The sequence below is a fragment of the Camelina sativa genome, chromosome 18 (assembly GCF_000633955.1).
Source record: "Camelina sativa cultivar DH55 chromosome 18, Cs, whole genome shotgun sequence".
NCBI classification, from domain to species: Eukaryota; Viridiplantae; Streptophyta; class Magnoliopsida; order Brassicales; family Brassicaceae; genus Camelina; species Camelina sativa.
In genome coordinates, this window is record NC_025702.1 from 1,753,016 (window position 1) to 1,780,160 (window position 27,145).

The 27,145-nt window shown below is 34.8% G+C and overlaps 3 protein-coding genes, 1 long non-coding RNA gene and 1 pseudogene across 6 annotated transcripts; 4 read left to right on the top strand and 1 right to left on the bottom strand.

Moving 5' to 3' along the window:
* On the bottom strand, window positions 1,366-4,130 carry LOC104760258 (carboxyl-terminal-processing peptidase 1, chloroplastic-like). Of its 2 annotated transcripts, none has more exons than XR_762879.2 (12): window positions 3,674-4,130; window positions 3,473-3,592; window positions 3,240-3,377; window positions 3,047-3,151; window positions 2,784-2,952; window positions 2,616-2,692; window positions 2,468-2,512; window positions 2,225-2,324; window positions 2,108-2,146; window positions 1,970-2,032; window positions 1,746-1,875; window positions 1,366-1,648 (listed from the first exon to the last, which is right to left on the bottom strand). XR_762879.2 is itself a non-coding variant. In XM_010483157.2 (12 exons), the coding sequence occupies exons 1-12, from the start codon at window positions 4,121-4,123 to the stop codon at window positions 1,593-1,595; spliced, it is 1,476 nt and encodes a 491-aa protein (XP_010481459.1). In that variant the 5' UTR covers window positions 4,124-4,130; the 3' UTR covers window positions 1,366-1,592. The 2 variants fall into 2 exon arrangements, 1 of the variants encoding a protein (XP_010481459.1); XM_010483157.2 differs by having other exon boundaries at window positions 2,241-2,324.
* On the top strand, window positions 6,340-10,274 carry LOC104763060. The gene is made up of 11 exons (XM_019240010.1): window positions 6,340-6,562; window positions 6,958-7,001; window positions 7,090-7,195; window positions 7,275-7,362; window positions 7,496-7,809; window positions 8,191-8,383; window positions 8,459-8,853; window positions 8,961-9,220; window positions 9,413-9,526; window positions 9,622-9,939; window positions 10,026-10,274. Exons 1-11 carry the CDS (start codon window positions 6,340-6,342, stop codon window positions 10,272-10,274), a joined length of 2,304 nt encoding a protein of 767 aa, XP_019095555.1.
* On the top strand, window positions 11,050-12,022 carry LOC104760259. Of its 2 annotated transcripts, XR_762880.2 has the most exons (3): window positions 11,050-11,217; window positions 11,314-11,403; window positions 11,626-12,022. It is a non-coding gene; the product is annotated as an uncharacterized LOC104760259 (long non-coding RNA). The 2 variants fall into 2 exon arrangements; XR_002036460.1 differs by having other exon boundaries at window positions 11,314-12,022.
* Window positions 13,699-15,720, top strand: LOC104760260 (two-pore potassium channel 2-like). The gene is made up of 2 exons (XM_010483158.2): window positions 13,699-14,998; window positions 15,217-15,720. The coding sequence occupies exons 1-2, from the start codon at window positions 13,854-13,856 to the stop codon at window positions 15,389-15,391; spliced, it is 1,320 nt and encodes a 439-aa protein (XP_010481460.1). The 5' UTR covers window positions 13,699-13,853; the 3' UTR covers window positions 15,392-15,720.
* Window positions 24,140-25,345, top strand: LOC104760261 (annotated as a pseudogene).

Consider the following 27,145-nt stretch of genomic DNA (forward strand, 5'->3'; position numbering starts at 1 on the left):
CTGCACAAGAGTACACAAAATAATTTTCGGTATTGGTGGAGAGAAATAGAGCATCGTGATCAAAGATGTGCGGATTATCTAACGAAAATATGTTTATCTCATTGGACATTACCATGAACAGTAACATTCTTTAACATAAATGCCACTTTCATTTAAACATTTTCTAAAATGTCATAACGTCCATTTTAATCTATTAAAAATGACAAAACTGTCATTCTCCCTATTTCTTTCTCATTTTTCTCCCTTCTATTCTCATTTCTCTCCACCTTTCATCTCTGTCTCTTTTTCTCACATCTCTCTTTCTCTCTCTTCTTGTCTCTTTTTTATTTCTTCGAAACAAAGAAATTCTTTCAAAATCACCATCTCCATTTAACCCGCATGCCTCCGTCGTGGATGAACAAAGTGTTTTGTTCGTTCTGGAGATGCTCTCTTCAAAGTTGAGTATGGTATTTCTCAATTTTGAGTTTCTTCTGTTTGTTTCCTTCTCTATACAACTTTAATGGACCAGATCTGATATCTGAACCAATTTTTTTTTCTTCTGATGGATCAGATCCGATGGACATGCTCTCTTGAAGGGTGAGTATGATATTTTTCAATAAGATTGGTATATGCATCAGCAGGACTGCAGGGTGGAGAAAATGGTTTCATATTGAAGGACAAGTATCGTAAACCAATCATATATGGTCCACTAAAAAAGCGAATGACATAATTGGGATGGACAAGTGTGTCAACAAAGCGGATCTGGTCTAATAAAGAGACCGAAGGACATAAATATGATGGACAAAAAACATGTTTGGACGTTAAATCTGGTCAAGTGGAGGCAAATCTGGTCAATAGACATGCAGGTAGACAAGTTGAGTCAAACCAAGTGGATTTGGTCTACTTCAGAGATTGAAAGACACATTTTGGATGGACTAATCTTGCAGGCGTTGGATCTAATCCATTCGAGGTTCATCTTGTGTGTGTTTAGTGCCACAAAATTTGCCGTTTCAAAACACATGTCAGTTGTCCAATTCTTTTTTTTTTTAGGTCTCTCATTTCTTTAAGTCAAGGGTAAAAACATATATTTCTCTTATAGCATAAAATAAAAAAATGACATATCTAAAAAAGAAAACCTAAAATAGCATTTCTCATAGCTTTAATTTCAAAAATGACATTTCTCGCTAAATTTCTTTTAAAATATATTTATACACATTTATAATAAAAAATTATCTCCTGTTGAAATGCATTTAACATATGTTAATTTTATTTCATTTTCTAATCAAAATATAAACGTAAGTAATATAAATTAAATCTTTATATAGAAGTTTTTTTATTTGAACATTATTTAATTTTGTTAAGTTCAGTCAATATGAGTTTGAAACGTTCAGTAATAGTTTTTGATATTACCGGACAAGAAATACAAGTTGGATCAAAATTTAGAAGCGCTTTCACTCAAGTTGGATCATAGACAGTCTTAACTTTAGCCAAAACTTAATTTACACTCAAATCTTTGACATACCCAAATCATTTCTTGCCAGGTTCGATCATGTATATCGGTTGAGCAAAGAATAAAAAGGGGGGGTACACAGCTTGATGAGTTTCACTGCATGTCAACTTTGTTGGAGAATATTGCACTTAGACAAACGTTCTTTAACTTCATCCCAACCTGCATATTGTATATATCAAAAACGAGCTAGAGGTTAATGAATCATCGGATATTGAAAAGACAAAAAATCAAGATTCAGTTAAAAGCTTAACTAAACCTGGTAAATTTCTGAAATCAGGTTCAATTCCTCCACCATTGATGTCCATGTGGTTAGGTGTTACATACTTTCCTATTGTCACAACAACTCCTGAACCATCTCGGAGCTCGTACACCGATTGAATCAAACCCTGAAAAACCCATTAATTCAATTGACAAGAAGATGATCAAAAACATTTCAAAATCAATAGGTTAGTTATAAAACTAGTTAGACTTTGGAATAACCTTTCCGTAAGTCCTTTCGCCAACAAGAACTGCTTTACAGTTATCATGAAGTGCAGAGGCCACCTGGACAAAATCATTCCGCTTAATTATCCAAAAAAAGATGAGTTTCCGGCACTTAAATCTATTAAATACACTCACAATTTCACTAGCACTTGCTGTTCTGTTATTCACCATTACCTGCAACAATGAGAAGGATTCTAATCAGTGCATGATGCAAAAAAAAAACATAATAGTGTGAAAGATTAAATGGCTTACATGATCCATCACATACAATAAGTGGGGCAGTGATCAACGGTTTCTTATCTGCAAGAACAGTTTTTTGAGCCTCAGGGTCTCTCCCAGCTGTAGATATCACCTGTTACACAGGTCCAAGATATAACATGAGTTTAAGCAAATCGTGATGGAACTCTTCATGTAAGTTGAAGTAAGCTATTCTGTTTAATATTCCTGAAAAACAATTGAAAATGTTTTGAGAATTCTGAATGATTGTTGCTTTACCGTATCCCCTTCATCTAGGAACAGCTTAGCAGTTTCTATTCCAGCCTGAAATAACCAAAACCGAGAAACGCGGGCTAAGTGAAGAATCAACTGGTTGTAAAGCATTACTGAGAAGATATGGTCTTTAAGTTACAGTTGTAGAATGAACCTGCACAAGTCCACCAAGATTATCTCTAAGATCCATAACAAAATAAGAAGCACCCTTGTCTTGGAGTCGTTTCATTGCTGCACATAGTGAAAAAAATGTGTATCATAAACACAAGTAGATAAAAGGATGTGACTGAGAGCTTTGATGTGACAACATAAAAAGGCTTACCAATCACCAAATCTTTTCTAGCCAGAGCATTGAACTCTTTCAGGCGAATATACCCGACAGAGACTTTTCCATTGTCAACTTTTTCCAACCGATAAGAGACTGGGGTCGGTGCATTAACTTGTCTCTGGATTTTAAGAGACTTAACAGTTCCACACTTCCCATGCTTCACCTGCAATATGCAAACACTACATAAATCTTCAGTCCAAACTTAAATCAAGTACTCATGTATGTTGTTTGTATCTTATAATTTAAGAAATAACCACCTTGAGAACCACAAAAGTTTTACTAGGGCCTTGTAACAAAGATGATACTTCAAATGACGATTTCCCACTAACATCCATTCCATTGACAGCAACAATTTCATCTCCCTAGCAAAGAGAGAGACATTGAACACATTTTAAGTGAAATCAACAGCGAACAAAACTACTAGAAAGAAACTATAAACCGGTTTCTGACCTGTTTCACGCCAGCAATGTCAGCAGGACTGTCTAATACAATACCAAGAACCTTCAGCTTTACATTTCCATCACCATCAGAAACTTCTCTAAGGTTAATTCCAATACCAGTAATATCATACTTGGACATCCTAGAGAACTTCAACAAGTGACACAAACAAGATGTGTAATTAAAATTCATCCATCAATCTTCAAATTCATAGATTCCAGGTACTGAATGTAAAGAACAAAAACCTCATCTGGTGAAAGGAATCGAGTGTACTGATCACCCAAACTTGCAAGCATTTTCTTAATCACTTCATGAGCCTTTGATCTATTCTTAATTGGACTAGCTAATATAGCATCCTTCTGTTTCTGCAAAGTAACCATAAAAATTCAATCTTTACACATAAAAAGCTTCTTCCTTTATCCACACTAGCAACCCAAAACACATACCTGCCAAGCTTCAGGAGTCCAGCTATGGCTACGAGTATCGAGAAAGGCGTCATTAACAATGTCCCAAGCTTCTTCAACAATCCCTTCATTAGTTACTAACTGAGTCTTAAAGTCATCATCTTGCATCTCAGCATCATCGGCTTCGTCCTCCTTAGGACAGTCTTCCGGAGCCGAATCGAAGTGGTTCAGAGAAGAGTCTTGAGATGACGAAGGCGGCTTGAGAGAGAGATAAGGATCATCAGAAGCAGCAACGGAGGAGAGGGGCGAGGAGAAGACGAGAGTGAGCGAGAGAGCTCCCGTTAGGGTTCCGATCACCGAATTTTTTAGAATTTTACTTAGATTAGGGAAGTCGAATTGAAACGGAGGCGGATGTTCCGGGAGAAATTGCGACGTCGTCGGTGATGACGTGGCGGATAACGGCGAGGAGAATGGAAGCAAAAGCCTCATCATTTTATCTTTGTTAACGGTCGAGATTCAAAAGGTCCAACAGAGCTTATGATATACTGTATGGTACTGCAAATAGTATTTACGAATATTTACAAACAAGTCCTTGTACTTATGAATATTAGTTTTAAAATCTACTAATTGTAGTAATTTAACATTTTTTTATCTAGAAATTAGAAAATAACAAGAACTTTGGATTTTTAATTCCAAATTTGAAATTTCTTTCACCTTCCCCAAAATTGAAATAGACAGAGAGGAGGAAGAAACAAAAAAGGGTTTCTTGATTACACAAAACAAGAAGCGAGAGCGAGAGAGGAACAAAGATCAATCTTTTAGTTTGTTCTTCATCCTGTTGAGTTTGAGAGGAATCGTGGGTCGACGAGTTTCTGTACAAACAGTAATGGGTTCCGGCAAAAATCGGAAAGGACAAAGAAAGAAAGAAGAAGACAGTAACGTTAACGCTATTCCGGAGAGTTCGAGAGAGATCGTACAGAGTATGAAGGAAGTCGTGAATTGCTGCGAACAAGATATTTACGCAATGCTTCTTGAATGCAGTATGGACGCTGACGAAGCCATTACTCGTCTTCTTTCTCAAGGTTTCTTCCTTAAAGTTTCAGCCTTTTTCTTGTTTTCTGGGGTTTTTATTAGCTTTGAAGTTGTTTGGTTGAAACTTGAAAGTGGAAGAAACGAAGATGAAAGAAACCAGAGTAAGGCTTGTTTGTTTTATTCCCTCTGATTGAGTGATTGGTATGTTACTTGAGTTTTCATGGGAATTTTATGTCAATGCCTACGATATCTTCACTTGATCCTAGGCTATCAGTTTCCATGACCGAGGTAACTCTTTTTCTCATTATGCACCTATCTTTTTCCATCTTTAAACGACTTCTATTGACACATATGTGATTCATATTTAGTTTGGTTTTCAATTTTGCAGGCGCTACTAAACGATCCTATCAGTGAACCACAGATGGATCAACAAGCCATGGACCACCAATACTCTCAGCCTATGGTGCCTTCAGGGAATAATGGTGATATGATGAACTATACATACTCTCAGCCAACACAGAATGACACCTACAACGTGTCACCATCAGCATTTCAGAAACATGGTGGTCGTAACAACAACAGTTACCATCTTAGATTCTTAACTGCACCACTTCCTCAAGACAGTAACAGTGCTCTTTCTCTATCTGCTGTTGCTGTTCCTTCTGCTCACAGTTCCGCTTATGGTTCCACTAATGGTTCGACTTGTGGTTTTGGTATGTCGAATGATACCACTGCAAACTCGATGTGTGGATATGAAGATGTTCTCAGCTCTGAATTTAGCAATCACTTGGCAACACTTCAGTATCAGGTGTATGAGCATTTGAAATTTTGGTTTGGTTCAGCTTTTCTCGGTTTAATTTGATGAGCTTTATACGAAATTTGAACCGGTATTTCTTTCTTGTGGTTTCTATCTCAGGATGGGTCCTCAAATATGTGGACTTATCAAGGTCCTCAGGAGCAGCAGTCACAGAGTTTCAGACATAGCCAACAACAACAAGAGCAAGAACAAGAGCAGCCTTATAGAAGGACTGACTATGAAAATGAAAGCAGTCGTTACTATGCATCTCCGGACCAAGGAAACAAATAGAAGAGACCCACCCATCTAACCAAACCCAACAACAGCCGTGGCGAAGATGCCTTAGCCTTAGAAAATCTTTAATAACGTTTGTGCTTTTACTAGCTAGGTTTGGCTTCTTTCTTGCCATCAATTTTTACTTTCAATGTAAATAATCAAAATACAGTATTGTATACACAAGAAAGATAAATATTACCAAATGAGAATAAATGTTGAATCTCTTAGAAATCCTATGTTTTTATTCTGATTCTGAAAATAAGCCATTTTGGCTACGAAAAAGTGTATTTTTTTTGTATGCAAAAAAATTGTGTATTTTTTTTGGAAATCGAAAAATAATTTGGTCGACTTTTATGGAATTTACACGTAATACTTTCGGAAGTAGTGTTTTCTATTCCCAAATTTGAAAATTTTGTTTCCTTCCCCCAAAAATTGAAAGAGAGAAAGAGAGACAGAGGGAAAGAAAAAAAGGGTTTCTTGATTACAACTTGAAAACCGAAGACAAAGACAAAGATCATCTTTTTCGCTCTTTCCTCTTTGTGTTGGTTGATAGTGAAGGTTAAGAGAAATCGTAAGGTCGACGAAGGTTCTTGTTCAGTCAGAAATGGGTTCTTCATCTTCCGGCAAAAATAAGAAAGGACGGAGAAATAAAGAAGCAGAAGACGACGACAGTAATAACCTTAACGCAGATGCAATTCCGAAGAGTTCGAGAGAGGTTGTAAAGAACATGAAGGAAGTCGTGAATTGCTGCGAACAAGAGATTTACGCAATGCTTGTTGAATGCAATATGGACGCTGACGAAGCTATTACTCGTCTTCTTTCTCAAGGTTTCTTCCTTAAAGATCCTGCCTTTTTCTTGTTTTCTAGGTTTTTATAAGCTTTAAAGTTGTTTGGTTGAAAGTAGAAGAACGAAGGTGAAAGAAAACAGAACAAAGCTTGTTTTCTTTTTCCCTCTGATTGGTATGTTTCTTGAGTTTTAAGGGAAATTGAACTTGTGCTAGTGATTCTCTTGGACACGCATGTTCCTAGTAATAGTAATGTTTCTTCGATCTCCCTTGAAAGCTCTTTGCTTTGATTAGAGAATTAGCCTAAATTGTTGCATCTATGCTTCTGCCATAATTGGTGTGGTTTGTGTTCAACATCCATGAAAAGTTCTGCGTCTGAGTTATCTTTGCCTCTAAATTGAATTCTGACAATGTTACTTTGATTACTTTGATTCCAGATAGTTTCCAGGAAGTAAAGAGTAAACGAGACAAGAAGAAAAAGGTTTGTGTGTAGTATATATAGATTGTTCTGTGATTCCTAATGTTAAAGCTTGGACCTTTGTAAGTCCTGTTCCACTTATTTTTCCCAGACCAAGGACAGCTCGGATTTTCAAAGATTTTGTAGTAGCAACCAGAACTGTGAATTGAGGAATGGCAGTGATGATTATGTTGGTGGAAACAAGTTTAACTCAGATGGTAATGAGATGCGTAAAACTTGTTACTACTGGTTCTATATCTTAGCAAATGACTAAACTTATCATTGGGTTTGGTTCAGAGAGGAGTGATGTGCAAAGACTTCCTAATCATTTGGCTGGTTCATCTACAACAGCCGGTATTCTTGGTCCTGGTCCTCCATTGAACAGGTTTAATCTCTTGTAAATGCCTTTGTCAATTGATATCTGATATATTGATGAAGTGGCATGAAACTTAATGACAGCTTTACCTTCACTATCTCTGTCTTCACAGTGATGTATCAAATGTTGAAACTAATTAGAGAGTGTCATCTTCTAGGTTGATATCTGCTTTGGGATGCGGTAGCTCTAGCCAGAATGGTTTAGGTTCATCGAAAGAGAGTGTAACTAAAGCTCCTGTCAAGGATGATTGTCTCTTACCTGAGAAGCCAGTTGTTCCTAATCCATTTCCTAACTCATTTTTTGAGTCTGCTGCTAGAAGAGATCAACTTCCAGAGTCTGCTTCGGTATCTAACCAAAACTTGCACGATGGTGGTTCACATTTGTTGTGTGACAATTACAATAACAAAAATGATGAGACTTGCCAAGTGCAAAAATGTTCTTTTGAGCACAATCAAAGTAAGATTATTTTTCTCTTCTGAAACCTGCTATGTTATCTTTTTCTGATACTGTTATTTCATACTCCATTTGTTCTTATTTCAGCTAAAGATCCATCAGCGTTTGTTAACAGTGATCAATGTAACGAGTTACAGCATGTGAGATTTGTTTGTTGTGGTTCTGGCAAATCCAGCGGTCTCCTATCACAGTTCTTGAATGATGACTCAGACGGTGGCTCACAGTTGTTGTGTGACAATTACAATAACAAAGACGATGAGACTTACCAAGTGCAAAGATATTCTTTTGAGCACAATCAAAGTGAGATTCTTTTTCTCTTCTGAAACCTGCTATGTTATCTTTTTCTGATACTGTTGTTTCATGTTCAATTTGTTCCTATTTCAGCCAAAGATCCATCTGTGCCTGTTAATTCAGACCAATGTAGTATTAACCAGTTAGAGCATTTGAGATTTGGTTGTTTTTCTGGGATAAATGGATCTGGCAAACCCAGCGGTCTCCCATCAAAGTTCTTGAATGATGACTCAGAAGATATATCTGATTCTGCAGATGATGTGTCCCTCAAAAACCTGAACTCAAAGTAAGCCTTTAAAAATTTGCTCTACTAGCTTGATCTGTTTTAATGATCTTAATGATCTCGTAAACTTTTTCACAGAGATAGTTTTCAGCAAGGTAATAAGAGCAAAGGAGATAAGAAGAAAGAGAATGTCTCAAATGGTGAAACTAAGATCGTGCCAATAAGCTCGGGTGAAGCAGTTACTTCGTTATCTGTACCATCTTCTAGGTATCAATCTTCTTGGGGTTTTGATACCTATTGCCAGGAAACAGTGGCTGATGTTGTCCAGATGGGTTTAGCTTCATCACAAGAGAATGTAACAAATGCACTTGAGAAGAAGCCAGATGTTCCTAATCCACTCTCTAACTCATTTAGTGAGTCTACTGCTATAAGAGATCAACTTCAAGAGTCTGCTTTCATATCCAACGAGAATTTTCCCGATGACATTGACGACTGTGGAGACAAAAATGATGAGACTTACCAAGAGCAAAGACGTTCATTTGAACACAATCAAAGTGGGGTTCTTTCTCTCTTCCGAAACCTGCTATGTTTTCTTTTGCTGATACTGTGTTATCTCATGTTTCATTTGTTCCTATCTCAGCCAAAGAGTCATCGGCGTCTGTTAAGACCAATTTACTCCAGTCTGCAGCATTTGTTAAAGAGTTACTGAAATTTCACAGAGATGGTGAGTTCCATTCGTCTTCAAACTGTGATCCTACAGAACCTACTCAAGAAAATCAGTACACGTCTTCATCTGTTACAGATTTCACATTTGATAATAGCCAGCTGTTCACTCCTGTGATGGCTCCTTCAGAACGAAGTCTTCAGATGCAAAATGCTAATACCTTCCCCAACGCTATGGTAACAGAATAACTTCTAACTTCATTGCTCATTCAACTGCATCTTCATTCACAACTTCTCAAGCTATATTTTGTGTTCTATAAGAATCCTAGCTAATTTCTCTATATCAAACCTATACTTCCATTTATGTCATAGTATTAGATACTCTTCAGCTTAAGTCATCTGTGCTTCTTTTGCCCATATGTGTTGTAGCATCAACAAGCATACACGAGGGAACTGAATCCATGGTACTCGGCTTCTCCTCTCAATCAGTCAATGCCTACTGCATCATCACTTGGTCGTAGGCTATCAGTTTCCAGGACTGAGGTAACTCTATTTCTCAAAAGGAACCAATCTTTTTTCATCTTTAAACGACTTTTCTTGATCAGGCACTACTAATCGCTTCTATCATTGAACAACAGATGAATCAAACCATGAACCACCACCTTTACTCTCAGCCTAATGTTCCTTCAGGGCATTATGGTCATATGATGAACTATCCTTGCCCTCTGCCAATACAGAATGATACCTACGACATGCCAACACCAGCATTTCCGCAACATGGTGGTAGTAACAACAACGCCTACCATCAGCACTCTTTAGTTCCTCTGTACAGAACCAGTGATCTGCGTCAACCAGCTGTCACTGCTGCTGTTCCTTCCACCCGCAGTTCTGCTTACGGTTCGGCTTACGATTCTGCTTACGGTTTTGGCAACCACTTGTCATCACTTCAGCATCAGGTAGAATCACATCTCTCTCGGTTTAATTGGTTTGGAGAATTTTATAACCAGAACTTGTGTTTCTTATTTGTGGTTTTGACCTTCAGAATGGGAACTCAAACATGTGGACGACTCCTCAAGGACACAACAACTCAGGAAGGAATTATTGCAGCAGCTTATTCCCGGGTCAGCAGTCACTGAGTTTCAGACATGCCCAACAACAAGTAGAACCAGAGGAGCCTTATAGATTTGAAAGAAGCAGACGTTACTATGAATCTCTGGACCAACAAAACAATAGAAGAGGAGACCCACCTAACCAAACCCAACAACAGCAACCGCCAAGAAACAACAACTAATCATAGGAATCGACCAATCAAAGCTTCTTACACTTCTGATACGTTTTTACACTGACGACTTCTTATAATGCTTTCTGCTTTTACTAACCATTCTTTGTTAGTATAAGTTACTTATCGTTAATATACCTTAGGCCCTTAACCATACAAAAGCTCAAATAACGTTTTCTGACTTTTTACTACATTCGTTTTTTTTGTTGATTAAGAAACAATCAATACATAATACAAAGTAATTAGCGTAAACTTTATTTGACCAAAAAAAAAAAAAATTAACGTAAACTTTGCATTAAAATTACTTAATACTTATGTGATGTGCTTAGATGACCAAAAAATTAACATATCTTTGAATACCGTATGAACAAAAACGTTGAATCTAAACAAATTAGCTAACGTGTTGATTGTTTTTACTTTTTAGTGTTCCTAGAATGGTTCTAAATCTAAATGTTTGTCGCGGCTAGAACGAACCACTCTGCTTACAAACTAATAGACCAAACCGAGCCGGATTCAAGTTTCAAACCGTTTAATTTCAATTTTTAATTTAGTGAACTGTCCTAAACCAACCCATAATAAGTTAAACCGAACCCAAAACAAACTCTGATTCGGTAAATAATGCCATCAAACATCAATTGAACCAAAAATCGGACGGTTTAGTTGGTTGAGAACGATCTATATTGGGCCTTGCATCAAATTGTTATCGGCCCTTATAAGCCCATGGAAGAGAAGCATACTAGAAAAATAAATATCTTCTTCGCTAGATAGATAGATAGATATTTTCTGGTTCACTCTATTTCACATCTACGAAAACATTGACGAGCTCCAAATTTGAAATTTGAAAACATTGGAGAGAGAGAGATGAAGTTTATTCAAATTCCCAGGAAAAAATTCGCGCGCTCATCGGATCTCTCGGAGCGAAGGGAGTCAGGATCCTGAGATGAAGAATCGCAAGGTAAATTTGATCGGAGAAATATCGCCAATTGTTTCTTCTTCCTCCACCTGAATACTGAGTTTTTCAATCAATTTTTTTGGCTTCTCTGAACTGAAGGTTGCAGAGAAGAGACAGAGCGCTGACGTTTCTTTTGAAAGCACGAAGGATCCAATCGAATTTACTCCGATCTCTCATTCCGAGGCTGCGGTAAGCTTCTCTCCGTGTTTCGTGTCCGTTCGACGTTTTCTCTGTTCTGTTGCTTTGCAAACGGCTCAGATCTGTTCATCTCAGATGTTTATTTTTGGTTGAAATTGAATCGATTTTGGTCTGTGAGTGATAACGAAATCGAAGAATTAAGCCCTAATCGTAGCGATTTTGTGTTATTGGGTAATTTATTTGATGATGCTCGAATTACTGTTTTCCTCATAGTGTTGTTAACCAAGGATCGAGCCTAGACTCGCCAGAGATTTCTCTTCCCCAGTTTCAACCATTACTACTAGTGTGGAGGCTCGTATTGACACTTGTTCTACTGATCGGATCCATTCCGATTCTGTGCAATCCTTGCGTGCAGAGATCAACGAGCTTAAAAAATTGATCTGCTCAGTTGACACTTCTCAAGAAAGTAGCTGGGTCGATGACTACTTCAGAACCACGAAGCATGTAAAAAAATTAGAAAAGATCAGATGCAAACAATTCGTACACAGGTTTGTATTTCATGTTTGCCTCAGAACAGCGTTTAGTTGATATTAAATTTACCAAAAGACTAATAATCATTTCATATTAGCAATTCAAAGTAGACCGTTGAAAATACAATGATTGAGCATCATCCGTTATCTCATCAGTGCTTCTCTTTTTCTTCCTAATTTTAAAAGTAGTCCTTCTCCTTCCATTGTCTGTCCTTCACGTAGTTTCTTTGGTGTCTAGAATTAGGGAGGCAATCTCTGTGCCACCTTCATCATACTTAATACTTAAATTTTCCTTTCTTATCAACTTTTCTATCGACATATTTATAAACATATAAGAAAAAGAGAGGAAAACAAACACTACATCCTATAACGTGAGCTCGATCTAACATGTTTTATTTATTTGGAGCTCTCTACATGATTGATCTCGACTGCTACTGTGAAACCTTAAAATATGATACTTACAATAACTTCTATCATGTGTTTTCCTTACACGTGTTGTGATAATGAGAAGTAGCGATATTGTTGGTGAAATATTCAGCGGACATTTTCATTCTCGTTATTTTTGTTTCTCAAAATCCGAAGGTGTCAAAATTTAAATTAAAGATAATTTAAAAGGTGTATGAAAAAAAACTCAAAATATAACTTTCTAAAACCACGCGTCATCTTTTACGGCGAAAACGACACGTCGTGCCGTTTCTGTCATATAACACAGCTAGAAAGAGACACCGTGCCGTTGACAAACATAGTTGACCCCTTCCAATTATTTTATATTAATGCACAAATTGGTTTAGTGTTTCTAAAAAAATTGTAGAATTTGACCCCTTCATTTCGAATATGACATTCTCACCCTGCACAATACATTCAACAGTCGAATATGAATATAAAGTGAGAAAATTTTACTTTCTTGTGTATTGCACACAAATAAACAGGTTACAATGCATTAGTAGAGAATATTATAAAATGATGTAATTCCACTCGCAGAATAATATTTATTTCATGTAAAAAAAACAAATATTTATTTTTTATTGCTTGATTATTTGGATTTAAATAAATGAAATCGGAGATCTCTCATGGCTCTCCTAAAGGAAAGGTGAGTGGAAAGTGGAAATACAAAGTACTAGAAAGGACCGCTTCTTTTTCTCAAAATGTTTTTTTTTTGGTTGTATGCAAAAACACAATATAGAAATACAACTTTGTGTAAGACTCAGTTCATGAATTTGGAGTTTGTCTTTGTCATATTGTAGATCTTTTAACTACATCAACCAACTATTTTCTTGTTTTTTTTTTTTTTTTGACGAAGTTGATGGAAATCATCTCAATACATAATCTTTCAAAAATAAATTATTTTTTGCAAAGACTTTGTTCCTTATTTATACAAAATCATGCATCTTTCATAAATTTTGAGGTAACAAGAATTTTAAGAAGTTATCTAACAAAAAAAAAACAGTTTAAGAAGTCGTTAAATGTTACAAACCTCTCACTTGAAGGAATGTTATGGTTCCAGTTTATATATAATTTACCAGCAACATAGGTTTCGTTAAACAAATAGGTACATACAAGTAAACAATACACCAAAAAGGCCATTCATGATTTCATGTATCAATCATCCCAATATTTTATTTGTCGACAATATCAATCATCTCAATAAATAAATAAAACAGACACAACTATCACTTATATCGTGTCAATCAATTTATTGTTTCCTAGGAGGCTAGAACTATTCCATTATTTTAACAGAATTGACTTTTCGACAATATCAATCATCTCAGTACTTACGAACGATTCTCAAAGCATAAATAACACTGAGAACAAGCAAAAAGCCAAATCATAACCCAAAAAAGGTTCATTCTTTGGTGGGGCTTCACTTCAGAGTTTAGACAGATCCTTTATCAAACTCTTTCTTTTTTTGTCTCCACCACCCTGGTTTCTCCTGAAATCTCTCAACTTTCCGGTTTCCCGGCAAAAACCCAGATGGCAAACGACGGTAACGGCAGTAACAGCAATGACCCATTACGCCAATACTTGATCATCCCTAGAATCAACCAACCACCGTCTCTGTTTCCTTTACCGGAGGAACACAACAACGACGTCACGATTCCGATGCCAATGACTCCATCGCAATTCAAAAACCGATTAATCTTCGGCTCTAAAAAAGATTCATCTCTTCTCGTCGACGCGCTCTCTCAAAACCCTTATTCTCCTTCATCCTCAGCCACAACTTCGTTCTCCGATTCACTAGACCTCCTTATCCCACCTCCGGAGCCTAGTGTACTACCGGTGCGGAAACCTAAACCGGCTCACCATTTCCACCGCTCTAAAACAGCTCCTGCTATGGCTGCAATCAACGATATATCTCACCCGCATGATCAGAAAACAGAGCAAACTGATTCGAAAACGATTGTAAGACAAGCTGTTGCTTTGCTTGTTGTGTATCTCTCTTTAGGTGTGCTTCTCTATTGGCTGAATCGAGATAGCTACAATGTGAATCAGACTCATCCTGTTGTTGATGCTCTTTACTTTTGTATTGTGACAATGTGTACAATTGGGTATGGAGATATCACGCCCGATAGCGTGGTGACGAAGTTGTTTTCGATATTGTTCGTGCTTGTTGGGTTTGGTTTTATTGATATATTGCTTAGTGGAATGGTTACTTACGTTCTTGATCTTCAAGAAAATTATATGTTAGAAGCTGCGAGGAACGATAGCTTGGATGACAGGGAGAAAGCGAGATCGTATATAATCGATATCAAGAAAGGGAGGATGAGGATTAGGTTGAAAGTTGGGTTGGCGTTGGGTGTTGTGGTCTTATGCGTTGGATTTGGGGTTTTGATTATGCATTTTGTCGAGGAAATCGAGTGGTTCGATTCGTTTTATTTCTCGGTTATGTCGGTTACTACAGTTGGGTATGGTGATCGGGTTTTTCATACAATGTCCGGTAGGCTTCTTGCTGCCATTTGGTTGCTTGTGTCTACTTTAGCTGTTGCTCGAGCGTTTTTGTATTTGGCTGAAGCAAGAATTGATAAGAGGAATAGAGAGCGAGCCAAGAAAGTGCTCGGCGAGAACATGTCTATCTCTCAGTTCTTTGCTGCGGATATCGACCACAATGGCTGTGTTAGGTACTCATTAGCTCACTTTCCTAGCATTTGCACCGTTTCTCGTTTCCTAGTTTATTCGTAGATATCAAAGCATATTTCTCGTTAGGTTCAACACATAAGCTTATAATTTTATGACATCTTTGACTACTATCATGTGGTATTTAGTGCATTAATGATCTTCTTGGTTATATCAGCATCATTAAAGTTTTAGTATAATATTTGTTGTTTTATGTTTGCAGTAAAGCAGAGTATGTGATATACAAACTAAAGAAGATGGAAAAAATAACGGATAAGGATATTAACCCGATTGGTAACCAGTTTGACAAGCTTGACAGAACCAATAGTGGAAGGATTACTCTTCTAGATCTCTTGGAAACCAGCACTGATGACTTATCCACTGCAACTTCTGTTTAGACACGCACAAACATGATTGAAGGTTATGATGAAAAATCTGCGGTTTTCGGTTTAGTTGAACCGGTTAACATCTTGCTTTTCTTGCCCTTTTCTTATAATAGAATGTGTCACCTTCTCTTCCAAGATGATTATGAAGATGAAGAAGTTTGGTTTTCGTATCCTTTGGTTTGATGGCTATGATCAACAGTTATAGGGTTTATTTAAAAAAAAATCTGTATATTCTTAATTTCTGATTGATATACTCTAGTTTGATCAAAATCTTTTGTTCACAAATTTGGAAAGCGTGGAAATGTTGATGTAAATAGTGATATTTTGGGATTGTAAAATGAGATTTGAAGAGACAAAGTATGAAAGTAATATGGTTGGATTTAATATTTGCAAACATATTTTTGTTTAGATTATTTACTTTTCATTCTCAATATATATAGAATTTTTATTTGTTTTTTAGAACATATAAAAGAATTTCAAGTTTTCAACTATATACAATATTGAGTATAATATAGTTTCTTTGTTTTTTGGTAAGATAATATTTTCTTGCTAAGTGTTAAAATATTATATATAATTTTTCTTTTCCTTGTTAAATAAATTGTTAGGAGATCTCGGAGATTACGAGATCGAGTTAATGAAAAGTTAACATTTGTATAATATTATCTTATTACTAAACAAATAGATCTACCATTATCATATATGTAAAAAACTTGCTAGACAATTATGACATTGTATAAATATAAACCTAATGAATAAACGAGAGAAACTATTTCACTTCTAAGATTTTCTCCAAAATTTAAAAGGCTAATGCATAAATGAGAGAAACTATTCTTCTTTAACATCATATTTGTAGTGTTAGATTAACCACATAAAAAAACTGAAAGAGAAAGATTAGATAAGTGAATTGAATGAACCCATCAATGGTTCATGCTCAGAATCCACATCAATATCATCCTCCTTTGTAGTATTTTTGTTTATATTTATTTTTCTTTTCTAAAAAACAGATCAAAATTCCAAACAAAATAAAGCAAAATTATAATTAAAACATTAAGAATATTCGACCGAAGGAAACAAGATCAAAGCAAAAGAAGATATGAAATCGATAGAAAATATAGTTTTATCTTTTAAGGCTCTGATGAAAATAGATTTTGGAAGAAATCTTAAAAGTGAAACAATTTCTCTCATTTATTCATTAGCCTTTAACTATACAGTAAAATCTTTATAAATTAATAATGTTGAGACCATAACATTTTATTAATTTATAGTGATATTAAATTATCTATAAATTAATATTTATTATTTTCTAGTATAAATTAATAATTTATGGATGAATGTTTTAATTTTTAAATTTTCAAAAAAATTATGAATTGAAACAATTTTAACAAATAAGCTTAGACTTTCGGATGTTATAATTTTTTTATGGTTTAAGAATTGAATTTGAAATATTAAAAAAATATTATTGACAATAAATTACAAATACTATAAACAACTTCTCTTCTACACATGACATACATAAATGAATAAAACAGTGTTTTGATGTGCTTAACAAATGTAACATGAAGCTTAACCCAGCCAAATGCACTTTCGTTGTTAAGTCCGGTGAATTCCTTGGCTATCTCGTCACCCGTTGAGGCAACGAGGCCAACCCAAAGCAAATCCTAGCGATCATCGATCTCCCGGCGACCAAGAACACAAAAGAGGTTCAGCGCCTGACCGGAGGAATAACAATATTAAATCGGTCCATTTCAAGATCAACTGATAAGTGTTTGTCATTTTACCAACAACCGAAGACAAAGAGAAAGTTCGAATGGAACGAGGCATGCCATGATGCGTTCAAACAACTAAAGGATTATCTTTCTACCCTGCTGGTTCTCGCCAAGCCCAAGCATGGTGAAACTTTGTATCTCTACATAGCAGAATCAGCCACCAGAGTGGAGTCCTTGTCCAGGAAAACCGTAGAAAACATCGAGCTGTCTTTGACGTCAATAAGTCGCTAGAAGACGCCGGGACACACTATCTGATAGTCGAAAAGATTGCTCTTGCCATTATCATTTTAGCAAGAAAGCTCCAACCTTATTTCCAATACCATGCAACTCACAGCAACGTAGCCGAGTACGAAGCATTAATCGCCGGTCTCCGCTTAGCCAAAGGGATGGGAATCAAGCGAATCCAAGCTTTTTGCGACTCACAGCTCGTCGCTAACCAATATAGTGGAGAATAAGACACAAAGCACAACAAACTGGAAGCCTACTTTAAGGTCATAAGACTCCTCTCTTAAAAGTTTGTCGAGTTCAAGCTTACAAAGATACCCCGTGGAGACAACGCACCAGATGATGCACTAGCAGCCTTGACATCGCTCTCTGACACAGATTTATGCCGCGTAATTCTTGTTAAAAGTATCGATCATCCTAGCATTGCCAAGACGCCACATGAGCCAAGCGACGACCCAGTCACAGCAATCTGCCTTGTAGTGTTACAACCTAACCGACAACAACGATGACCCAGTCACAGATTAGTGCTCCAAGATACCACAATTTCTTGAAGACTCAGACAAGCCTTCTGAAAAATGGGCACCACGACGACTTCGAGCTAAAGCGGCTCAGTACACATTAATAAAGGACCATCTCCTTCGATGGAGCGTGTCGGGCGTCTTGCTAACCTGTCTACACGGAGAAGGAATGATCTGGGTGATGACAAAAATAGACGAGGGAGCAGGCGAAAACCATTCAGGAGGACGAGCTCTCGCCCTACGAATCAAGAAGAACGATCATTACTAAACGACCATGATATCCGATTGCAAGAGGTTCATTGCAAAGTGCGAAAAATTTCAGCAGCACGCACCCATAATCCATCAACCGGCCTATCTCTTGCAAGCTAGAGTAGCACCATATCCTTTCATGCCATGGGAGATGAACATAATCGGGTCATTTCCCGCATCGTGACAGAAGCGCTTCATCCTCATTCTAACGGACTACTTTACCAAGTGGTTGAAGTCGAGTCCTTTGCAAAAATCCAAGCTAACGATGTCCAAAACTTTGTGTAGAAATTCATTATTTGCTGACAGGGTCTCCCATACGAGATTATCACAGATAACGACTTGTAATTCATCTCGCTCAAGTTTAAGATTTTTGCGCGCGATGGAAGATTCGCCTCAGCAAGTCGACCCCACGGTACCCCCAAGGAAATGGGCTAAAAAAAAAGATTAGACTCGAAGAAAAGCGCCTGGGCCGACGAGCTCGATGGTATCATGTGGTAATATCAAACGACGCTAAGACAAGCGACGAATCAGACCCCCTTTCCACTTCCGTACAAAATGGAAGCTATGGCCCCCACAAAATTTGGTAGCACCAGTTTATGACATTCCGTGATGATCAGCAATGAGAAATTCAACAACCAAATTCTCACGGATCGCCTCGACGAGCTCGAAGAAGAACGAGATAAACCCCTTCTACGAATTCAAAATTACCAGCTCGCAGTGGCCAAACATTACAACAATAAGGTCCACTATCGTCAATTGAATGAAGGTGACCTCTTGTTCAAAAAGGTCTTTTAAAATACCACCAAGCTCAACGTAGGAAAAATGAGAGCCAATTGGGAGGGACCATACCAAATTTTCAGAATAGTACAACCCGGAATGTATAACAATGGATTGAAGCCCATCCCGCGATATTGGAACTCGAAGCACCTCAAGCGTTATTACTACTAAAAAAACAAAAATAAAAAAGACGATCCAACGCTCTTTAAAATTTCGTTTGAATTTCAAGTGTTATGTAGTCAGAACTATGAGTGGCTTGATCCTCCCCCCCCCCCCCNGACATTCCGTGATGATCAGCAATGAGAAATTCAACATCCAAATTCTCACAAATTGCCTCGACGAGCTCGAAGAAGAACGAGATAAAGCCCTTCTACGAATTCAAAATTACCAGCTTGCAATGGCCAAATATTACGACAATAAGGTCCACTATCGTCATTTGAATGAAGGTGACCTCGTGCTCAAAAAGGTCTTTTAAAATACCATCAAGCTCAATGTAGGAAAAATGAGAGCCAATTGGGAGGGACCATACCAAATTTTCAAAATAGTACAACCCGGAATGTATAACAATAGATTGAAAGCCCATCCCGCAATCTTGGAACTCAAAGCACCTCAAGCGTTATTACTACTAAAAAAAACAAAAAGAAAAAAGACGAGCTAGGCTATCCTACGCTCTTTAAAATTTCGTTTAAATTTCAAGTGTTATGTAATCAGAACTATGAGTGGCTTGACCCCCCCCGATTGGAGGGTACGTAGGCAGTCCTGTTTACGGGACGCAGCTGTAACCTTTTTAATAAAGTTTAATTTTAATGACGAAAGCATAGGATCTCGAGCTAAACACATCGACGTCCTGGCCCGGCGCCGATCTATCGCTCTATCTATATTATAGAGGTATTCTTTTAATTTAGTAGGCCTTAAGCAGGTAAAATGACTTTCCGGAAAACTTACACTTAAAGGCAATAAAGCCAAGCCCACACTCGCATATCCAAACCATCCAAAGTCAAGACAAGTTAAGCCGATCATCTGCGTCGCACCTAAGTTTGTATCTAAAATCTCAAGTATAAAGGAATAATGAAATAAGTATACGAAAGTCCTAATGATTAATGTTATAGATAAAAAAAACAAAAAACAAAAAACGAGATGATTATAATAGTTTATGTAAATATTTTGAATATTAACACCGATTTGAATAAATACAATACAAAAATATTAAATAAATGATGTAATACCACATTTTATATATAGTGATAATGGGATTTGTTAGATAGATGATTTTTTTATGATTTATAGGTAAAAAATAATATATAAAATTATTTAATTAACTTTATGTATAAATTATTGTGGATTTGATTTATCATAATGAAATATGAACTATTTATAATGAGACATGTGCTTTATATAGGTCCCACATCAAAGGTATTCAAATTTTTCAAAACTTCATTTTGGAATGTCTATGTGTATTTAATCTTAGAAGTCTAAAATGTGTAGTTTTTTTCAAAACTATAAAAATATCGCATAATTCCTTTTGATCAATAGATATATTAATATACATGAATATTTTAGGGAGATTTTCATAAATACTCCTTTTTATGTCACTTTTCAAGAATACCCTTGGAATGTGTCCATTTTAAAAAATACGCATTTTGAATATATAAAATTATTAAATTCTAAACTTTAAACCCTAAATAATAAACTCTACCTCCTAAAACTATATCCTAAATATAAAATAGAGAACCCAAACCTAAAAAAAATCTAAAATTTAATTTAAAATATTGTAATTGTGTAAAAAAGGGTAAAAATGAAAATAGATAAAAAATGATATTTTTGAAAAGGGGTATTTTTTGAAAGGAATATCTCAAAAAAGATATTTATAACAAATTCTCGATATATAAAATAATCAAACATCCATTAATTTTTGAACTTCCATTGATAAATCTGGAAAATAGATAAATATTATAATAAAATATATGAAAACTGCATAAAAATAAAAATAAAAACTGTAACACGGTAGAAAAAAAACAAACTGTATACAAAAGCAATGTAAATTCATAAAATAGAATCTCTGAAACGTAAGTATGTCATTAAACACTTACCATCAATAAATATGTCACAATTTATTTTGAATCGATTTATGAACTTAAAAAAAAAGTGAATTAAAGATTGAAATTTTGAAACTCTTATAATTATTATTAGGAGGTACAAAATATTGATTAGTTGAGATCACTATTGCGTTTACATTCCAGTCAATGCAATTTTCAAATATTAAATGTATTTTAGTGGACGAGTTACAAATGAATTAGAACGTGGAGTTGCATTTGAGTTTTAATGTGAATCAAGTAGATTAATACTTTATAGTTTTATAAAATAAAATAAAAAATGCGAGTGGCCAATAAAGATAGATAAAACTGTATTTTTATATAAAATAGGAACCATTTATAATGAAATATGTGTCGTATATAGGTCTCTCGTAATATGTTCGTGAGAGGTTCTCAAAAGTTGATAAGACCTAAATACAAATGTTCAAATTAAGAAATACATAAGAAATAAAATTCAGATTTTGATCCATTACCCAGTCAAAATTTTTGTTAAATATACTTCAATTATATTACTTAAGTTTGAATTTTTGATCGTTACAATTTTTACTTCATAGACTGAACAATTTATATTCGTTTTTAAAAATAAAAATTATGGCATGTGCCGAAAAAATCTACTTTTAATTCTAATAGATAGTATGATAATTTATTTGTTTTAAAACAATAGAACCATATAAAGATGAAAAATACCAAAACAGCATAGATTGCCATGAGGCAAGTCCTTTAATTATTTTTGGTCAAAGTCAATGTACCTTTCACATATGCTAATTTTGGACAAAATATTCTTAAAAAAAATCAGTTGCAATTGTTATTGTTGTTGGCTCTACTAGAGCTCAAAGCTAGCTCAAGTGCTAATCCATCTTCTTCACCGGTCCAATAAAACTCCTTTGTATAGCTATCAACATCAGAAAATAATATTTTCCCCTCCTTGGTCGTAATTCTACCTAACCCTTAAAAAACAACACAAGGAGGTTATTAATTTACAACTCTATAAGGATTTACAACTATATAAGGTTATTAATTTTATAAATTTTGTAATATCAGTTTTTATAAGGATTTACAACTATATAAGGTTATTAATTTTTTGAATTTTGTAATATCAGTTTTTATATTAACTAAAATATCTCCATTATTTTTTCTTTTTCTATGTGATTTTTTTTATGTTTTGAAACAAATAGAGTGAGTCAAAATTTTGGAGTATATGCAGAATTGAACATGTGAAGTGTATTTTTTTAGAAAAGGTTAGATGAAGTATGCATAAGGAACACGATATATTTCCACTTTTATTTGTTTTAATAATTTAATCCCTCCGTTTTAAATCATTTGTTGTTTAAGGTTTTTCACAAATATTAAGAAAACAACTAAATTTTCTAATTTACCTCTTCTTTTAATATATTTCTACTTTTTTTTATTGGTCAATACATTAAAACAGTTGGAATAAAATTGATATTTTTACCAAAAATATGCATTGAAAATCTAAAACGACAACTATTATAAAACAAAAGATTTACTCTAGAATGACAACAATAATAACTTATCATATACTCCCTCCAGTTTTTAAAATAAGACTTTTTAGTGTTGTGCGTACAAATTCATGAATCATTTAATATTTGTTTATTTCTAAACAAAAAATAATAATAATTTACTATCTACACCTTAGACACAATTCAACACAAAATTCAATAATTGAAAAAACAAATCTGTATAAATAAATTGTTAAAACAAATTAAAACATAATTAATTTTGTATAGATTCGTGAGAAAATCATATATTTTAGAACAAAATAAAAAACTTGAAAATCATCTAAAAATAACATAGAGAGTATAAAATTAATAGTTGTTAACTATTAATTTTAGATGATGACAGTAAAACTATTATAATATATAATATAACATAAAATTATTTATCAAAGTAATCAATTAAGGTCTAACACTTTTCTTTGTAGACTACTTATCAAAAAAAAAAATCCAAAATAAAACAAAAATGTAAATAAATATTATTTATCTTAAATACTTAACAAAAATACCAATTTAATTGACTTTGTTGTAACTTAAAAAATGGTGTTATTACTACTATAGTAACACATTGTTTAAATAATTTCAACAATACATTGTAATCACAAATATTATGATTACATGTGTAAATTATATAATATTGTAGTTGAACCACAATATTATGAAAATTATTTTTCAATATATATATATATATATATATATATATATTAACAACTGCATGTATATTTCATATATAATTGAATTGAAACTAGGCATACATAAAAAAAAAAACATACATACATAACCTAGGCATAACATGTGGTACTTTCTTGTATTAGTTTATTAGTATATATTCACACAAACCATGTGTTTACATGTATTATAGAAAAATATATCAATATAACGCTGTATATACAAAAATCATCCTCAAACAATATCAGCAAAGTGGTGAATCTACCGAAAAATGAGCGTGGCACCCCAGTTTGATGCCTCAGCATCGAACAGTACTACCTTTCTAAAGATAAGGCATCCACATTGAAGGAGTTACCCAGAGATTGCTGCTTCCAAGATATTTGACCTGGAGATGCTGATTTCTCAGTAGAATAGTTTTGTTACGTACTATCAAATACAAATCTGTTGTACATATTTTTTTTCTTCTCTGTGGAGTGTGGAGTACATTGAAGTATTGAACTAGTACTATATTATACTTGCCAGCAACATAGGGTTAATCAAATAGGTAGTAGTCAACTATAAACCATAGGGGGCCAATATCATGTAGGAGTATTAATCATCTCAATATTTTTTTTCTCGACAGTATCAAATTATCAATCATCTCAATAAAATATGACAGACACAACTATCCTAATAATATCGTGTCAATCAGTTTTATCAGAAAACTGTCTTATTTAAAACCTCATCTTACATACAAGATCACGGTAGTATACTTCTATGAACAATTCTCAAGAATAACACTGAATAAGCAAAAGCCAAATCATAATCCCCGACAAAAAGGTTCAACCTTTGGTGTTCAGACAGATAAAAGCTTGTTCCATTATCATCGGAAAACCACCCTGGTTTCTGAAATTTCTCAACTTTCCGGTTTCCCGGCGAAAACCCAGATGGCAAACGACGGTATCGACGATAACAACAATGACCCATTACACCAATACTTGATTAGCCCTAGACTCAACCAACCACCGTCTCTGTTTCATTTACCGGAGGAACATCACGATTCCAATGCCATTGACTCCATCGGAATTCAAAAACCGGTTAATCTTTGGTCCCTTCTCTCAAAACTCTTCTCCTTCATCCTCTTCCACAACCTCATCCTCTAATTCCATAGACCTCCTTCTCCCACCTCCGGAGCTTAATGTACCGGCCCGGAAACCAGAATCGACCCACCATCTCCATCGATCTAAAACAGCTCCTGCTATGGCTGTAATCAACGATATATCTCAACCAAAAGATCAGAGAAAAGAGCAATCTGATTCGAAATCAGTTGTTGTAAGACAAGCTGTTGCGTTGCTTGTTGCTTATCTCTCTTTAGGTGTGCTTCTCTACTGGCTCAACCGAGATAGCTACAAAATGAATCCGCCTGATCGTGTTATTGATGCTTTGTACTTTGGTGCTATAATGATGTGTGGAGTTTTGATTATGCGTTTTGTTTAGAAAACCGGGTGGTTCGATTCGTTTTGTTTCTCGGTTATGTTGGCTACTACAGTTGGATATGGTGATCGAGCTTTTAGTACATTTCTCGGTAGGCTTCTCGCTGGGATTTGGTTGCTTGTGTCTACTTTAGCTGTTGCTCGAGCGTTTTTTTATTTGGCTGAACCAAGAGTTGATAAGAGGAATAGAGAGCGGGCCAAGAAAGTGCTTGACCAAAGCATGTCTATCTCTCAGTTCTTTGCTGCGGATATCGACCACGATGGCTCTGTTAGGTACTCATTTTGCTACTAATAGCTCAAGATTTTAGTAGATTCGTATACCCTAAGTATCTAAATAGTCTACTAAATGCCTTGAATGTCTTTGACTAATATCATGTGATCTTTGGTCCATTTGATCATCTTGGTTTTCATTCTTCTTGCAGTAGAGCAGAGTATGTGATATACAAACTAAAGCAGATGGAGAAAATGACCCATAAGGACATTATACTGATCTCTAAGCAGTTTGACAAGCTTGACGGAACCAATAGTGGAAGGATTACTCTTGTAGATCTCTTGGAAACTTCTGCTTAGTAACACGCATTAATTACAACATGATTGAAGATGTATCAATGGAAAAATCCGTGGTTTTCGGTTTAGTTGAACCAGTTTTAATTTTGTTTCTTGCTTACCCTTTTCTTATGGCAGAAATTGTCACCTTCTATCCCAAGATCATGATGATGATAATCATAAATTAGAAGTTTGATTTTCGTGTTTCCTTTGGTTGACTTCGCTTTGGTGGCTAAGATCAAAAGATACATGTTTCTTTCATGTGTATGTATTTTCGGTTTGAGCAAAAACTTTTTTTCACAAATTCCGAAAGAGTAAATGACAAATGTTGTTAACAAAACAAAAAAAAATTGGTATTTGTTACTCATTTTACTTATGGTTTTGTTTCCAATGAATTTCTTTACTCATATATCTTTCACTTTCATCAGTTTTAAAGATTAAAACATAATAGAAATGTTGATGGCTATATGATCATAATTTAGAAGAGATTTTCTTGCTTTTACTATGGTGTCACATACCTATCAAGAAGCCTGTTCTTAGGGCTGGGCAAAATAACCGATAACCAAATAACCGACCGAAACCGAACCGAAAAAAACCAAACCGAACCGAACCGAAATTCTTCAAATACCCGAATGGTTAGTAAAAATCTATATCCAAACTAACTGAAACCGAACCGAACCGAACCGACAATTAAATGGTTAACCGAAATATCCGAAAACCTAGAAGATATCAAATATTATATACTTAATATTATGCAAAACTATAAAATAAACTTAAAATATAAATTATTTCTAGATTCAAAACAATTAAATATTTTAAATAATCAATATATGTAAATGTTATTATTTTGAATTTACAAAGTTAAATACTATTTTGTAAAATTGAATCCATATTTTTCCCTTTTTTGTATTTTTGTTATTGTATATTTGGTTAATTTTGGTTATATTCGGTTAGTTTTGGTTATATTTGGTTTATTTGGTTAATGTTAATATAATTTATGTTAGTTATGGTTATTTATTTAAATAACCAAACCGAAACCGAACCGAAAGAAACCGAACCGAACCGAACCGAAATTTCAAAAATATCCAAATGGTTACTATATTACTATATCCAAAATAACCGAAACCGAATACAACCGAACCGAAACCGAATGGTTAACCGAATGCCCAGGCCTACCTGTTCCATTCAACTATGGCGTAGGTCAACAATCTCCTCCTCAATTTCTCATATCTTATAGAATCATAATCATTTATGTTAGCATTTACTAGACTTTAATAGTTACAAATGTTAAATATTATGCTTTCTCAATCATGACAACTATTCAAACAAAGATGGTGAATGAATGAATAATCGTACTCTACAACAAAAATATCTTCAAGAAGTTTGGTGTTTCCGTACATACTCCGCGAAATTGGTCGTAAATTTCAACTGCAAACATATATTTTTGTCTATATATATATATTTAACTATTTAAGCTCTTGCAGAGAAAGAGAGGTTACTGCTTAGTTTGGTGATTTAGTTTACAGAACTGAAAATTTACAGAAAGAGAGGTTGACTGCTTTTTACAATACTTTATTTTTATCTCGCAATGATATCATCACTAGTAAAAAAGAATACACTGTGAACCCTATTGTTTTAAAAATAAATTCTATAACCGAAAAATAAAAATGGTTTAGTACGTGAACTGATTATTTTTTCTCGGTGCACTGCATATATTCAAAAACCTACAAGTAAAAAGTAATTATTGATGTTTTGGTCTTCTAATGATCATGGTCATGACTGATCAGTTGCTTTCTTTGGGCCATCTCGACTCGACAATCTACCAGGCAATTGTAGTTTTGTCTCGTCAACGTTTTTCACCATTATATATTTCCTTTTTTGAATGATATGATCAAGTATGCATGATGCTTCAATTTTTTTTTTTTTTTTTTTTTTTT